Source organism: Neodiprion fabricii, chromosome 5, assembly GCF_021155785.1.
Source record: "Neodiprion fabricii isolate iyNeoFabr1 chromosome 5, iyNeoFabr1.1, whole genome shotgun sequence".
NCBI classification, from domain to species: domain Eukaryota; kingdom Metazoa; phylum Arthropoda; class Insecta; order Hymenoptera; family Diprionidae; genus Neodiprion; species Neodiprion fabricii.
In genome coordinates, this window is record NC_060243.1 from 821,605 (window position 1) to 837,749 (window position 16,145).

The 16,145-nt window shown below is 36.8% G+C and overlaps 2 protein-coding genes across 4 annotated transcripts; one reads left to right on the top strand and one right to left on the bottom strand.

Moving 5' to 3' along the window:
• The first annotated feature begins 1,387 nt into the window (after nucleotides 1–1,387).
• On the top strand, nucleotides 1,388–12,404 carry LOC124183257 (protein halfway). 3 transcript variants are annotated; one of them, XM_046571516.1, is made up of 9 exons: nucleotides 1,388–1,777; nucleotides 1,899–2,533; nucleotides 8,982–9,246; nucleotides 9,352–9,666; nucleotides 9,782–9,951; nucleotides 10,046–10,228; nucleotides 10,329–10,487; nucleotides 10,566–10,682; nucleotides 10,756–12,404. In XM_046571516.1, exons 3-9 carry the CDS (start codon nucleotides 8,982–8,984, stop codon nucleotides 11,026–11,028), a joined length of 1,482 nt encoding a protein of 493 aa, XP_046427472.1. In that variant the 5' UTR covers nucleotides 1,388–1,777; nucleotides 1,899–2,533; the 3' UTR covers nucleotides 11,029–12,404. The 3 variants fall into 3 exon arrangements, with proteins under 3 accessions (XP_046427472.1, XP_046427471.1, XP_046427473.1); XM_046571515.1 differs by lacking the exons at nucleotides 1,388–1,777; nucleotides 1,899–2,533 and adding an exon at nucleotides 2,566–5,247; XM_046571517.1 differs by lacking the exons at nucleotides 1,388–1,777; nucleotides 1,899–2,533 and adding an exon at nucleotides 8,492–8,873.
• Nucleotides 12,085–16,085, bottom strand: LOC124183255 (probable ATP-dependent RNA helicase DDX52). Its single transcript, XM_046571510.1, has 12 exons — nucleotides 15,810–16,085; nucleotides 15,385–15,618; nucleotides 15,084–15,269; nucleotides 14,678–14,933; nucleotides 14,517–14,589; nucleotides 14,216–14,419; nucleotides 13,989–14,079; nucleotides 13,767–13,889; nucleotides 13,511–13,661; nucleotides 13,370–13,445; nucleotides 13,121–13,285; nucleotides 12,085–12,948 (listed from the first exon to the last, which is right to left on the bottom strand). The coding sequence occupies exons 1-12, from the start codon at nucleotides 15,894–15,896 to the stop codon at nucleotides 12,690–12,692; spliced, it is 1,905 nt and encodes a 634-aa protein (XP_046427466.1). The 5' UTR covers nucleotides 15,897–16,085; the 3' UTR covers nucleotides 12,085–12,689.
• Nucleotides 16,086–16,145: the final 60 nt, after the last annotated feature.

The following is a 16,145-nucleotide window of genomic DNA, read 5'->3' on the forward strand; positions in this document are numbered from 1 at the left end:
TGAGTTAATAGCATTCGGTCCATTATCGTTAATTAAATTGTAATAAAATTTAAACACAATCAGACGTATAATGATAAAATATTTTCCAATTAATGATAATATACGTAGGTACGCACTTTTAATTCAAGTTCATTATTCGCCCTACGATTGTAAATAACAATGATAATGATCTTTGTGTAAATACCGATAAGTTAATTAATGTAAATAATTCGACACGTACAATACGGTAAGATGTTACATATACCTATAAGACGTGGTAGGTGTATTTGAAAAATTATTCATGATATGGTGACGTACAAGTAAGCCTTGCGTATCGATAAAATCCTATACATCAATGTGTCTTAAATTGTAATCACACGATAAATATTTGAATGTGCAATGTAAAACGTTCGACTTGTTATTCATTTCTCGTAGTTCTTATTATGCGATATTTCGTACCCACAACCGTCGACATTTGCATTCCGCATAATTACCGCATCAAAATAATTGAGCTTATTTTTCTGTTCTGCTGAAACGGGTCAAACGTGCCACCGGCGCAAAATCGGTCAATTTCCTCCTTCGCACTTCGCACGGCTTTCTTGTTCGAAGAACCCTACGTGAGAGAAAGAAGGAAAACCAGTTGCCAGAAGGAACATTAATATCAACATTGTACGCAAAAATCGTACGAACGGATCTGTCAAATTGGCTACGCTGCGATTTTCATTGCTATTTTCCGAAATGTATTTACGCGAAGAGCGGGACCGACGGCCGGCAGCGGTCTACACTTCGTTTTCTTCTAATTCACGTTAGCTATTACAGACCAATCGGAATTATGTGTAAGATTTGAAACATTTGTAATTTTTTGATTTTACAATTGTTTTTTTCTAATCCCTAGTGACGGGGGTGTCGTCGGTATTGAAAAAGGTAAATCCAGAATTTTTACTATATTTTGCAGTACCTTCGGCTGCTATTTGGAATTTACAGGGGAATTTGTTTTTGTGAAATAACTCGGCCATTTTCAACTTCTGACTTTAAAACGGCGATAACTAAATATCTTGAATTCTCTACAACTTTGGTCTGACAATTTTTTTGTATTCAATCGATATTTTACGATTTATCGTTAAACCATAAACGGCGGGTGAAGAAGCTACTGCAGACACTGTTCTAAATTCTGGATTTGGATCACTGTCGACTCCCCCCAGCACACCAAGGATCTGAATAAGAATATAGAGGTACCGAAAATTGCAATTTCAGGTTTTCCTTTTCTGTACAAAGTGACTGGTCTATTACGGGTAAGTCGGGTCTAGGTGGAAGCTATGGCAAGTCTATCGGTAGGTCTGGTGAGAGAAGGAAAGAGAAGGAAAGGGGGGAGGGAACGCAGCAGCGACCGAAGCAGCAGGCAGTCAGTAGTCATCGTCAGCAGTAGGGAGTTTTCAGTATCCGTGCAGAGTGCGCGTAGCGCGCGTGAATTCGTACGCACGACACGCAGGCGAGCTTTGCCGTCGGAAATCGTTCCGCGTCTCATTTGGCATTTCAATCGGAATATCGGGATATTTCGCTACATTGAAAAAAGAGAAGGGAATAAAAGAACCAAACACAGGAAAAGGGAATCGCAGACGACGAGAGACGGCGGCTGATTGGCCCGTGAAACAGAGAGGGAGAGAGAGGGGGAGAGAGAAAGAGTAAACGGGTCTGGCACGGCTCTCTGTACGTACGTACAGGCAGTTGGGCAACAACTTGCGAGTTAAAAAGCGACCGCCTGTGCAACAGCTTGCGTTTAGCGGTTTGTAGGGTATAAGTATGTACAATACGTTCACGATCGCATCACTCGATGATCTTTGACCGCGCTAAGGCAGCCTGATCATCGACCGGCGATGCATCATCGGTCGTATTTACACCGCATTGTTAAACGATTGTAGGAACAAAACGATGCTGCAGGGTGGGAGATGAAGAAGAACAATACTTATACCTAGCGCGGAGAGGAGAGGAGAGGAGAGGAGAGCGTATGTGTAACACGTGTTGCGCGTATTTAAGAAAAGACGGTGTGCGCGGCGTTGATACGTTTCATTTCAATCCTTTACGGTTTGACACGCGTTGTTTAAACCGACCGGTCGCCTATGTGTGTACAATTTGAACTGATTAAGCGAGGGCAACCCCTGCAAACCCGGGCCATCAACTCTGGTCAAACGAATTAATTAATTAATCTAATTTAGCGCCCCGCACTGTGCGTTGTTTGCATCATCCGCGTATTATTCGTGATACAGTTTCACCTACCCGTTGCCAGAGTTTGTAACAAGTGAAGGTAAAACTTTTGGACAAATTTTTCGTCAGTACATACCGGCAACAATATGGAAGAGGGAAATAAGAAACACGGAAAGTCTTCACGATTCTACTGAACTTTGAACGGGGATAAAGAGTGGAAGCGAATGAATCACGGCTCGTAATTTATACCGTCCGTGACAATTTGCAATTTTATTGCATTCGGGTGATGGAAGAGTGGATAAAACTGGGGAAATAATTTTCATGATAGCTGCATCGCGACTCTGATTCAAAGGTAAAACTGATTCAAATATATTCATCGTTCTTAACAAGTAAACATACGGATACGGTAAGAGGTAACAATATATATGTGTGTAATTTACCTTCCCACCAGCAGAGACAGCGTGTATTAATATCCTTGGTATTTCTCTTGGCATTGTGGTTGGACCGAGTGAGTCGTGACGACCTCGAGGGTTAACATAACAAGCCTGCAGATAACATAATATCATATTGTTAATGCACGAAAGAATGGAGAGAAAATGGTGACGAAAATAATTCGTAACATTGATGCGGTGTTCCGCGTTCGACGCAGTTAAAGTTAATTTCTCCAGGTTTATAGCGACTTGGAAGTAGTCAAGTTTTCAAAACATGAATACCCACATTTTGCCTTGTTATGATTTACTGAGTTTCACATATTCGTGCAATCGTGAAATAACGATTTTCCGGAACGTTAATCGTTACAATAACGTTACTAACTTCAGCCTTATGTCTCTCTTCAGCTAATGCGCTCGGATCAAGCGATAAGGAAAATTCAGCGTTTCAAAAGCGGACTGTAAATACTGATAAACGCACAAAGATATAATATTGTGTACACCGAAGTGATGGACCGATTTCCGCTGACTAGGAACGCGACGTCGCTCGCTAATTTCAAGTGTAACAGATAGTCGCTTGTCTTACACTGTCCCTCGACTCGTTATATTGAAGTTAGTCACGTTATCGTATCGATTCGTGCTGAGGAAATCCGTTATTTCGGGATTTGGAATCGGCTGAAAGTCAATTATACCAGGTTATACCGTAATAAAGCAAAACACACTCACATATCGAAAACTTAGTTCCTTCGAAATCATTGTAAAAGTATTAGACTGAAGTTAGTAACCTTAACGCATCGAAACATTTGGGGGGGGGGGGATACTATTTTGCAAGTTTATAGTGACATTGAAGTAGTTAAGTTTTTAAAATATGAATACGTTTTCTCTTATGACTTATTGGATTACAGACAGTTCTGCAACTGTGAAATAACGATTTTTTCGAAACGTAGATCATTACAATAACGTTACTAATTCCAGCCTCATGTAAAACTAAAAAAATTGTGATTTTTACCCCGATGTTTCGTTACGATGACTAAGTAACTAACTTCAACCTTGTCTCGACTCACCGTTTCCGGTACGCCGATACGCGAATGTTTGTTACTTCCGGTTACTCGTGTAGTAAACTGAGGCGCGCGGTTTTTATTAACAAAAACTTGTTTTATTCCTCTCTTATATTTTTACAATGTATGATATGTAATTTGATTGTAAGAAGAAGTAAAAATTAATAAAACGAGAGAATTAAATACCGAGAATTAGAACAAGGCTGAAGTTGGTAACGTTAACGTAACGAAACATGATGGAAAAAAACGTTGTTTTACAACTTTAGAACGGCAATCTCAGGAGTTGGCCCTTCAAAATATGAACAAGTTTTCTTTGTTATGATTTGCTATATTTGAAGTATATAATGATTTTTCCCAAACATTCATCGTCGAAGTAACGTTACCAACTTCAACCTAGTGAATTAGAGTTAAACGTTGTGCGTTCGTTCGTTCTCATATGTAGATCAAACGCGGTGATCAATTTTTATTCAATACCGGAAGTTGGAAACGTTTAATGAACCTGACAACTTCTATGTCGCTTTATAGATAAATACCCACACACAATACGAAATTTTCTTTTCCTGCGCGATGATGGAAGTTTGTCATTTTCGATATTATACAATACGTATATCAGCAGATATGGTCGAACGTGTTTAAATAATTTTACACCCGTCAAATTGATGATACATATTACGTGTGAATGACCGACTATTTTACACGATTAACACGGTGAAAATCTTTAAACTCGACGTATCATTCATCTCGCTATATCAATCATCCCTGTCTCGAGTTATTATTACATGAGTATTCTGTTTCCTATTTATAAATCGACCCGATACAGTTGCTGCTCCTGCCGTGTATCAGGGTTACTGACTGGCTCTCAAGATTCGAAAATTGGTATCGCGAAGAGTTTTATTCAGAGCCCACTTGCATCGTAATCACAATAAGTAACAAATGCGTCTAAACACACGACTCAGAAGTGATTTAACGGGCTGAATTCGTAGATTAAGTATTAACAGAAAATTGATTCTAGGAAGGTATTTTCATAGATTCTATTCTACGAACGATACCTCTAGGTATGCTTCAGTGTATACACTCAACATCGACATCCGTAGCGATACAATAATTCAAACTGCGCATTGATAGTTGATACATGCGGCAGTAAGAACAAAAATGGGTAAACAAAAATTAATTTTCTCCTTCGCCCACTAATACGGAGTACACCAAATATGAAGCGAGACGGCCTGGACGCGTATTCGGACTATACCTTTAAACCGTATATGATACTACATATATATGTATATATAACATAAACTAATTGCCAGCGTCGTAATACGTAATTATTAAAACGTCAAGGCCGCAGCAGTAGCAGCAAGTCAAGCAACAGCAACAAGTCATGCAGGCGGATGATACGTTGGTGAAGATTTAAAGATGAATAACATTCTTTGAATCCCGGAATTTATCCCCCCTCCTCTCTCCCACTCTCTATCTCTATCTTTCGCGTTGACATTCAACAGCGCACAACGACAACGACGACGATTCAAGTTTTATAAATAGATATAATGAAGCACATATATATAAAGAACTCTTACGCTTCTAATGTGAGTACTAGAAAAGAACGCGAAGCAATATCGCGAGTGAAAAACGATTCTAGGTATATACCTATATATATATATGTATATATGACCGAGTGCAGCAATTACAATATTTTTATCCTATGCGAACAAATCGGCTATATATGTACATATGTATGCACATAATCCGTCGTTATCGCTATTTTTTATTAACCAGACGCCATACCTTATATAGCTGTATCGGAAATTTTCATTAAAACTGTTTTTCATCAAGATTTTTTGTACAAAAAAGAAGAGGATAAAAACAGTGTATGATTGAAGAGCACTTATTGAAAAACGTATATCTTATCTTTGCTTGACGTTTTTTTTTTTTTTCTTGTTTCAATACATATATCCATACACGTGTGCGATCTGTAATTTACAGCCGGTGAGATGGAAAAAAAAACTCAACTTTTGGGCAGTGTTGAAGTGAATAAAACAAAAAATGATAATTCGCAATATGTGTAATAATTATTAGAAAATGTCCTCAATGTTTTTTTTTTTTTTGCAAAAAGGAACTTGTTCAAATATAATTAAATATGTATCGATACAATAGTCAATATATACAACTCTAGATATGAGATTGAAAGCAGCGACTTTTTTTATACACATTATACCTTATACCCACATGTATAGTACTCGAATAATAATAAAATCGTAAGAACAAATTATGAGTATTAATTTTTCGCCCTTTATTCCCTACTCCTCTTTCACCTATTTTTATTTTAACGTCTATGTATGCATGCATACGTTATTATTCTAATTTACAGCTTTATCGCAATCGTATCGAAGCTGCGCTGTTTGCTCTACCTGATTCGATTATTTATAACCACGTTTCGGAATACATTACTTTATTTGCGTGTAATTCAAACGGGTATTTGTTGCATACACATTACAAAGAGAAGAAAAGTGAAATGAAGGAAATCTGAAACGCGACAGTGAAAAAATGACACACGAGATTACCGTTGTCAGTATCTAGATATATTTTTAGCATTTAGCAGCGAACAAAAAATTAAAGTTGTAGCGAAGGTTTCGTCGTTCCTACTTTATTAAAAAATACCTACATTATACTTGTAGCACATACTGGCAGCACATTATACAAGCATAATTAATTATCTATTAATATATACTTTATAATGTGATATAAACTCGATGCCAAAGGTCTCGTTAAAATTTTGAAAAAAAACATGCTTCTTCCTTTTCATGCATACTCATTGTTATTTAGCTACTCTTCGAACACTCAATCCTGCATAGTAATTAAGTGTCTAATAGCAAAATAACTAATTTTTCCTCCTCTCTCGTTTACACACAGCGCATCAATTTAATATTTCGATAACAGCTGGCCGAAGCAATTACAACGGGTAATTTTATAATTGAATTTATTATATAAATTATAATTGAACCTTGAAATAAACAAAATTTTCTTGCCACCTTTACGATATATTATCGGCTTGTAAACGTTCATGTAAACACACATACGCTATAAATAAAGGATATATAATCATGAAACGTCTGAGGCATCTATAAAATATGTAAAGAGATCTGGAAAGCATCTGCACAAGTATGCGAATATACAAGTGCAGAGCCTGACTGCATAAATAAACTTCAATCATGTTTCGCTGATACCGGTTATTTTACACTTTATACATTTATCTAGGCGCAGGCGTTGCGCACTCGGAACTGTAACTCAAGAGTTTAACTATATTCAGTCGTGAGTATCCAAATATAAAAAAAAAAAACGATAAAAATTTCCAACTATCAGAGTTACGACTTAACTTGGATGTCACACATTCATGTTTAACGTGTATTATGCACAGCTCTAGCAATTTAGATTATACGTGTAATACTGCGTTATATGTATAAACACATAGCTAAATATGATGAACGAAAATGACTCCATATTATCTTGTTAAACGAAGGTTTCTCTACATGCAAAACAAAGCACCGTTGCAATGTTATACGTATAAAAATATGCAAAGCTAATAGTGAAAAATGGAGCAAAGATATTTTAAGCTGATCGTACTCATTGCTAATCGAGAGAGCAAATTTGGAGATAGAAAAAGAGAGAGACATAGAGAAGGACAGACAAAAATAGACGATATCTAAAGACTATCGATCAACAAACAATACGCGTACGATCGTTTGATTATACAAGTGAGTCTAGCTGCAATGTTGTCTTTGTAAAAAAAACAAATGGAAAAAATTTAGAACAATAAATTTCATAAGAATATTGCAGACCGTACAGGAAAAGTCGTGTTAGTTGTACGACGCGTGCTATACATAAAAATTCGAACGTAGAGTAATTTGTGAAATTGTTGGTCAAGTGACGACAAAATTTCCTTTCCTTTGTGCCAGATTCAAGCAATTTTCACAATTACGTGAAATGTTATACATATTTTATGTACATCTACGTAGAGGTACACATTCAAGAAAATTGCTGTACGTTTACATAATATGTTATAATGATAAATTGAGTTCTTAAAAGATTTACATGCTACTGTGCTTTACGTACACATTTTGCACACACACAGTCAACGATGACACGAGTTATTTGAAGCAACGGGTTCGTATTTTTAGAGTATTTACAAGTCTTCAAAGTCTTTAGATAAAGTCCTGACTTAATCCTACACTTGTGAGTATGCATATACAGGGAGAGTCGAGCGATCCATGCGTCAGATGGGAAAAGTCAAAAGCTAACAGCCTCGAACGAACCAATTGAATCTCAACGCACGAGCGACTTTCAAATATAGATTATACATATTCGGAAAGTGAATGGCAATAAATTAATCTCATTATTATCTTTTAGTATATACCTAAAAAATAATGCAAATATCATACTCACAGCGTAGGTGTATTTTCGTTGTCCTGTAGAGAAACCGCAATCGAAGAGAAGTACTCTACGAAACCAGACGCACGTACAGAATCTCCGGTAGTTTGCGGTGAAATTATGATCATTTATCGTCTTCTGATTCACTCCGACGCTAATCATTTTTAGTGCACTGAAAAGTAAGAAATGTAAATTAATCGACAAATAAATTTAGTGCGGTATAATAAAATAAAGTTTTTACTTCAACATCCAGTCTATATGTAACGTTAAAACTATAATTTTGATCGTGTATCCATAAACTCTGATACGAGAAACAATCGGCTTAAATAAACTTAAATTGCTCATAAAAATAATCACTTATATCAACTTTCTTGATTTGCCTTTGTTGTCTTTACGTCGAGCGAGTAAAATTCTATTCAAATATGTTTCAAAGATAAGAATTCGTCAAAATTATTTCGAAATATTCATGCAATAGACTCCAGTAGCCCTCGAAGGTCGAGAATGGTCCAGATAAAGCATCTCAGTGAAACGTAATGCATATCCATTAGCTAGCACAACGCGGTACAATGCAGCAGATTTACTACGATCCGTACATGCGTAATGTATAATGCATAAGATTGTGGCATCAGAAACTCTAATCTTATATACCCATGTATAAGATCGGAATTAATTGAGGATTAATAATTGATTTGGATTGAAAGACGAGAAGCTCACTGCTTAATCGTAACACCCCCTATTCACACTAGCCACTCCCGCAGTGTAAACAAGAAAGCTATTGTTTGCCGAGGTGATAAAAGTCGACGTAATTAATTTACCGAAGTTAGCCGTGTCTGCAAATTACTACAGTGTCAACTTTCTCTACTTTCTCTATTTATATCTTTCTCTTTCTTTACAGATGCAGTGGCTGGTAGTGACAGTTTGTTTGTACGCTGGTTTGGCTAACGCTAGAACCGAGGAGGATCAGTCGCTGGCAGCAAACAGCTCGGGAGCATCGGGCGCCTTTTATGATCAATGCTTTTATAGACCTGCTTCAGACTGTCCGGAAGCGAAAGATTGTCACTGTAAGCGGATTTCTGACGTAAACGACAACCCGGAGCACAATGCAATTCTCTGCTGCAACGTAAACAACGCTACCCTTGAGCAAGGACTTTCTTGTACAGGTAATACTTGTCAAATTGCATAAAGTACCTTGCTCGTTTTTTACTGGTAAGAATTAAGTTTTGGCTGAATTTCTTTTCACATATACCGTTTCCTCAATTTTTCAGGAACAAACAACACCGTTACCCATATTCATATTAGAAATGCGACCATCGATACTATTTTTGCCGATGACAAAAGATGGAGGTCCTTAAAATCACTGGCCATCACTGACGGAAGCGTAAAACACGTCAAGGAACAATTCATGATGATGACGCCGCTGGTTTGTTTAAACTTATCCAATAATGGTCTGGTCGACATTGCGGACAACAGTTTAAATCGTCTTAATCAGCTCACGACTTTGGACTTGTCCAATAACAAATTACTTGACTTACCAAATTTGAACAGCATCAAGGATCGGGTATTCTGGCTGGATATCGCAGGCAAGTCGACAGTAGCTAACGATCATTTTGCATCGATGCTAGAAATGCATGACGAGAAAATGGTGCAGGCAGTATCTGAAAAATAAAAACAAACAATAATGTAATTAATTTACAGGTACCGACACAATCTGGTGTCAGAATATCTACGAGTATATTAATAAAACTGTGCAAAAACAGATCAAATTTAACAGAGAACCTGAAACAGTCTGTTCGACCAACAAAACTTGGCACTGGTTCAACACAACGGAACATTTGTGGCTCAGTCAATTGCGTTATATTAATTCGGTGAGTGGTAGATAAAAGAAAGCTGACTCCTGTACTGTTTTCCAAAATTCAGAGAGCTCGGTTATAATTTGATCATTTTCCAAACGTTTCTCAGCTGCAACCTGATTGTCCAAAAGGCGACTCGTGGCAGTGCAAATGCGACGTTAACAGACTAGATATAGTTCTAGGAAAGACGCCGATGTTAACTGTCACTGTCGACTGTTCGTCAATTCAGCTCTCGGAATTGCCACAAAAATTGCCCCGTAATACAACTTCTCTTAACGTATCGGACAACAACGTAAGAACGGATATTGTTTGAGTTAATTGACCTGACTACAACTGTCGATGATAATGACAATGATGATAATAAGTCGTTAATCCAATCTCGTTTACTGTAGATAACGGTTCTCGACGATTTAAGCAACAATCCTTACTACGAAGACATCAGGGTATTCCTTGCGGATAACAACAAAATTTCATCTATTAATAAACTAGAGGGATCTAAATTCCTTGACAATTACGACATGCTCAGTTTGCGATTCAATAAAATCAAAACTGTAAGTTCTATCAGCGCTCAGGTTTTGCTTATTTTCAAAATATGATCTGTTTTCAATGAAATTACAACCAATTCACAGCTTCCTGGATACATTTTGGCTCCTTACACACACGGCAAAACATTTTCAAGCAACAGGCATGTAATGCTCGGGGGAAACAAATTGCATTGCGATTGTAACACAGCTAAATCCGTAAAGGTATTGTAAAATCACAAGTTCGACCATGTATTAAAGTTTTCAATTTTATCTTATGGTAAAAAAATTGTTTCAGGTATGGTTGCAAACACGAATTATGGACTATGACGAGGTATTGTGTGAAAATGTTAGAGAAAAAGTTATCGACTTGGAGCAAGCGAGGATGTGTGTGTATCCGGGGGACTGGACGGATTATATATACTACATTATCGCTTTGGAAATAATACTATTGTTTAGTCTTGTTGCAAAAGTATCATACGACTATTGGGTCTTCAAAACAGCCGGCTATTTACCGTGGCCAGCAAATAAAATGCCAAAATTGCCCTGCGACTGGCTGTGTGAAACGTAGTTTGCTGAATTTCATAATTTAACGAAATCCTGCATCTCAACTGTGCAATTCGAGTGCAATTTAGTGTTCGGCGAGATGGTTTAAAATCATCTCCTTATCTCATGAAAATTTCCAGGCGTTCCATTATTGCATTAGTTCAATTATGTAAAAAGTGAACTGTTAAAGTGGAACTTTTCATTCGAGACATCCTAGACTTGTGAGTTGTGATACACCTTGTCATTGGCTATGAAAATCATTCGAGGTCTAGAAACGTGACTGGGCGTAACTACAAACAGTCACGATTCTCTTTTTGATTTTTTTTTTTTTTTGTAGGCCTTCTCAACATTTTTAATCTCTGACAATATCGATCGGTGTATTCTGATTTCAATCAAATACGTTCGTGTACTAAGAAGAGCCGGTACTGTTTTTGTCTCCCTTTCACGTAAAAAGACGCAAGCACTGTTTAAAGTTTTACACAATGAACTGATGATGGATGGTATTCTTCCTCAACAAAAACTTTATACACTGCATGAATAAGAATCTTGATCACCTATTTTTCAGAAAAGCATTTCTCCTTACAAGTTATTTACATCAATCGAATTGAAATACTAGTAATAACACATGTCATAATAATTTTTCTACAATGCAGCATAAATCGAATTTGATATGGGGCTAACAATAATTATTGTTTTTATATTAAAAAAAACAAACTATTTTTGCTCAATAGTGCTTACGTTATGATTTTTTTTTTCATGTATTCTAAAGGTTAAAACAATTATTTGTATAAATTATTGCATGTAATACTCGATATAATACCTTTCGATCAATGCTCCAGGGTAGCGTTGAATACGATGTCGAAATAATCTCACGCTGATGATTCGGTGCCTTAAAGTAATTGTTTAACAAACTTTTCTTGTCTGTTGAATCCGAATTATGTTAAGACTGATGTGGTAACTGTTTGTTAAGTTAAATTGATAATTTAATTCCGTCGCCAAAGTTGATTGTTTCATCGATTCTGTTTTATAAACAATATATTCGTTTTATCCTTTTAGTTTATTAACTTTTTTTTTCCTCCCATGACATAATAAAAATTTCACCAGCTTCTGTAACGCCACAACTATATGTACAAGGTTTGACGAAATTTTCAGACGATCTTGCCTTACATGAATATAGGGAATCAGAAGATTTAATTAAGTAAGCGAATTAACTGCTATACACAGATTACTGATAATTTTTTTTAAAAATAAGCTAACCTTCTAGTCTGTACTCACTGTTGTCTTTTCTGTAAGTCTATGTCTATGTCTATGTAAATACCGAATAAGGAAAATCTTTTTGTACAAAAATCGATCTGTGTCGTATGGATGCCGTATTTCTTAATAAATATTTATTATGTTTTTCACGATGTGTCGGAAATCTAGCCTTTCATTTACTTTACCGTTAATATTTTCACAATCCTTGAAAGATGATTGAAATAAAAACACATATCAAAGAAACACTAGACGTTAGTGGATCTTCACATTGACGTATTTATTTATAGTTGTGTCATCGAGCACGCATTAAGCTTATTGAATAATCGATGGATGATTAATAGAAGAAAAATTACTTAGGGGATTTTTTTGATACTCAATTTTTGATGCATCTTGTTATTCACATTTTTATTGTTGCATTATTGATATCTAAATTTATGAACTCACATTTCTTTTATCTCTTTTTTTTATCGTTTTGTTTGTAAGAAGTTGGTTTGTCTTTTTCTCATTCTTTTTATGTAACAACTTTTTCTTCTTGACTAATAATTGACCAGGGAATTTTTTACCTTCTTTTTTAAGTTTGTTGTTCAATATTGGTGATTGTGAATTTATAGTGTTTTCTTTGAGATTATCACCGTTTTCAACCAGTTTACGCTGGCCTTCTTTTCCCTTAATGCTCCGCTCCAATCGCTTCCTGAAAATAAGAAGAAATGGAAGAAATTTGATTCAGGAAATATCCATCAAAACGTATTCAACACAGATCGCAAATGTTTGAGATGAATGAATAAAATTTTTAAGGTCAGATTAATCGACACTTTATATTTGCTGAAATGAGACAAGAACAAAATTTTACAATATTTTCTCACCTCTGTTTTTCTTTTCGTATGTCTTCGTATGTTGGAATAGTTGATATCTTGTCCCTTTGAGGTGCCCTCCTTTCCAATTCGCGTTTCTCTTTCTTGTTGTGTTTTTTCATGCTCAGCATATAATCTGGTACTTCACATCCCGAGTCACGCATTACAGTTGCAATACTGGCATATAAAAATAATATGAAACAACAGAAAGGTATATGAGAACAATTTGTATCGACGCTCGTTTAGCGACAATGCACTCACCTTCTCAAGTTTATCGTATCATCCTGAGTAAAAAATGTTATAGCCTTGCCCCTGTGACCCGCTCTACCAGTGCGCCCTATTTACAATCATTTTATTAACAATTGGAATTCAATTTTTTAAATAATTTATGAAGCTACTAACCTATTCGGTGTATGTAAGATATCGCTGAAGGGGGAAAGTCGTAATTAATGACGAGATTAACACCCTTGAAGTCGATACCGCGTCCCATTAGCTCCGTGCATATCAGAACCCAGATTTTACCCTCGCGAAAACATCGCACAACGTTGTCCCGCTGGAAATAATACAAATGAAATGAATGATTATTACCTATTATTGAACCTTTCGACACAGTTGTATAGGAATAAAAACTACTTGACAACGATTAGAACCGACGCACCTGTGTCTGGGTTCTGTCTGCATGAATAACGTCGACGTTAATTCCATCGTATATAAGTTCGTTGAACAGTTCTTGAGCTCTCTCTTTACTTTGCACAAATACGAGGACTGGCGGCATCATTCCCTTGGGGCAGGAAATTTTTCAAGTGTATTAAAGAGTTGGAAGAAAAAGTAGAGCAATCGCAAAAAAATTCTGATGTGTAGAGTTTTTACGGTAACTTACTTTTTGAATGATGTTTCTGAATGCTACAAGCTTTCCTCCCTCGCTTCCAACAAATAATAGTTCTTGAGTGACAAGATTTGTTGCAGAATTTCTGGAAATGGTTGAAATCTGGTTATTTTTGGCTAAGTATTAATCACTGCATTTGAACTTGCGCACTAATCAATTTAAGATCAAGTAAGCCGGGGAAAAAAAAAAAGTGGTGATAATTCAATAATTCAAGATATCACCTATGCCCCACAGTGATGGTAATGAGACCCTTGAGATTTTGCCGGCACCATTTTGTCACCGCAGGAGTATTGGTAGCACTGAACATAGCTCGACATAGATTTTCGTTGGTACAAGCTTTCTGAATTTGATCCAGCTGATCTTTGAACCCCCTTATTCCTTCCTCAAATAATTTATCTGCTTCGTCAACAATCAGCCATTCAACACTATTGGGAAATGAGAAAAAGTATTGAGAATAATTGCGGAACGTCTCGCATGCAGAATAAAAGACTAGATATCAAACAATTTGCTGTACTATCTTACTTTTTCAGCGAAATAGCCGGCGGGTCTTGATTCAATAAATACACAAGCCTGTTTGGTGTGGTGATAAGTATATCTGTGGTATAATGAAATAAAACTCGTAATTAACAGACATTGGAAGTTTGCAATTTTTGGAGTGAATAGAAGTGGAGGCAAATACTCACCAAATTTTTGTGAACTTTTTGGCCCGTATTTAGACATGGCCTGATTGATATTACTGATGATGTGAACTCTGAATCCACGCCCTTCGCCAATCCTTAAGCACTCGCGATAAGTTTGCTTGGCCAGTTCTCTCGTTGGACTGACTATGATAGCTCGGAATCCCTTCTTCTGTGGGCCTTTTAGCTGGTTAACTATCGGCACCAAGAAGGCCGCTGTCTTACCTGACCCAGTTGGAGCACAGGCTAGTAATTGCCTACCCTAACGATGAAGCTTTAATGAATGTTGGCTAGTGTACTTAATTATTTAAGCAGCAAAACACTGAGTACTCAGTGTTTCTTCTACCCAATATCAATTGTAGATATAAAGACTCCAATTCAGAATAAAGTGACTCAGGCTAATTTCACGTACCTCTATCAAAATGGGTAGTGCTTGCATTTGGATTGGAGTTGGTTCTTTGTAGTGACAGTTTTTTATATTCTGTATCAAATCGCTTGCAACTTGATATCTCGATGACAGCTGGTCAAACTCTTCGATCGGCGCAGGAACATGCCGTCCAATCACAGATATATGATGTGAATTTCGCAGTTGATTGATCTGAAGGAATCAAAGGTTTTTACTTCTGATACATATTGACGATATTTATAAGCTCGTCAATTTAATATCTAGCCGATGTATGTTTCAATATATTTAAAGGTAGTCTTCGATGTACTTTTTCTTTGCCAAGCTGATTCTGCTTTTCCACTGTAAGTTCTTTCTTCTGTTTCTTGTGCTTCCGTTTACTCCCATCTTTGGGAACGGAAATATCTCCGACAAGGGTCAGATTTCCAGCTCCATCCTCGTCCTCCACCCATTTTCTCTTTTCAGGAACACCCAGTGGCTCGTCTTCATCTTTCGGCTCTTCCTTTATCTGGACTACATTCTCGGTTGCTGACGTTTTGACGAGCTAGTAAACATTTTGCATATGTTTAACTAACAACCAACTATCGCTTGATAATGCCAAAATGAAGATCTCTCTCAGTCGAGATTTTTCAATGGACATCTCAATTATGACAAACATTTCTACAAATACATCTCCGGAGGGAAGTTTGCAGCGTGCCGAGAGAGATCACACATAACCTAAATGTAAAAGCTTACCTTGAACTTCTCTGCATCGCGTCGAAAACGTTTCGTATCGAACTTTGCCCCGACGGAGAGTTTTTTGAATAAATCATGAGCGTCCATGGCCTTTTTCGTCTTCAAATTGGTTTTATTACAATAGTAGTTCACGACTCACATGCTAACCTCAAATGTACTCTGATTCGGCATGGAATCCGCTAGGTAAATAATTTGGGCACGCGTACACAACAAGTCACAGACGCATCACGTGATCACAGACCAACGACAGACAACTTTTAGTGTCACGTGACGTGGGACACAAGTAAACTCATGCAACTCAACCTTTAGTCGAGGAAATAAAGCAATGGACTGTCG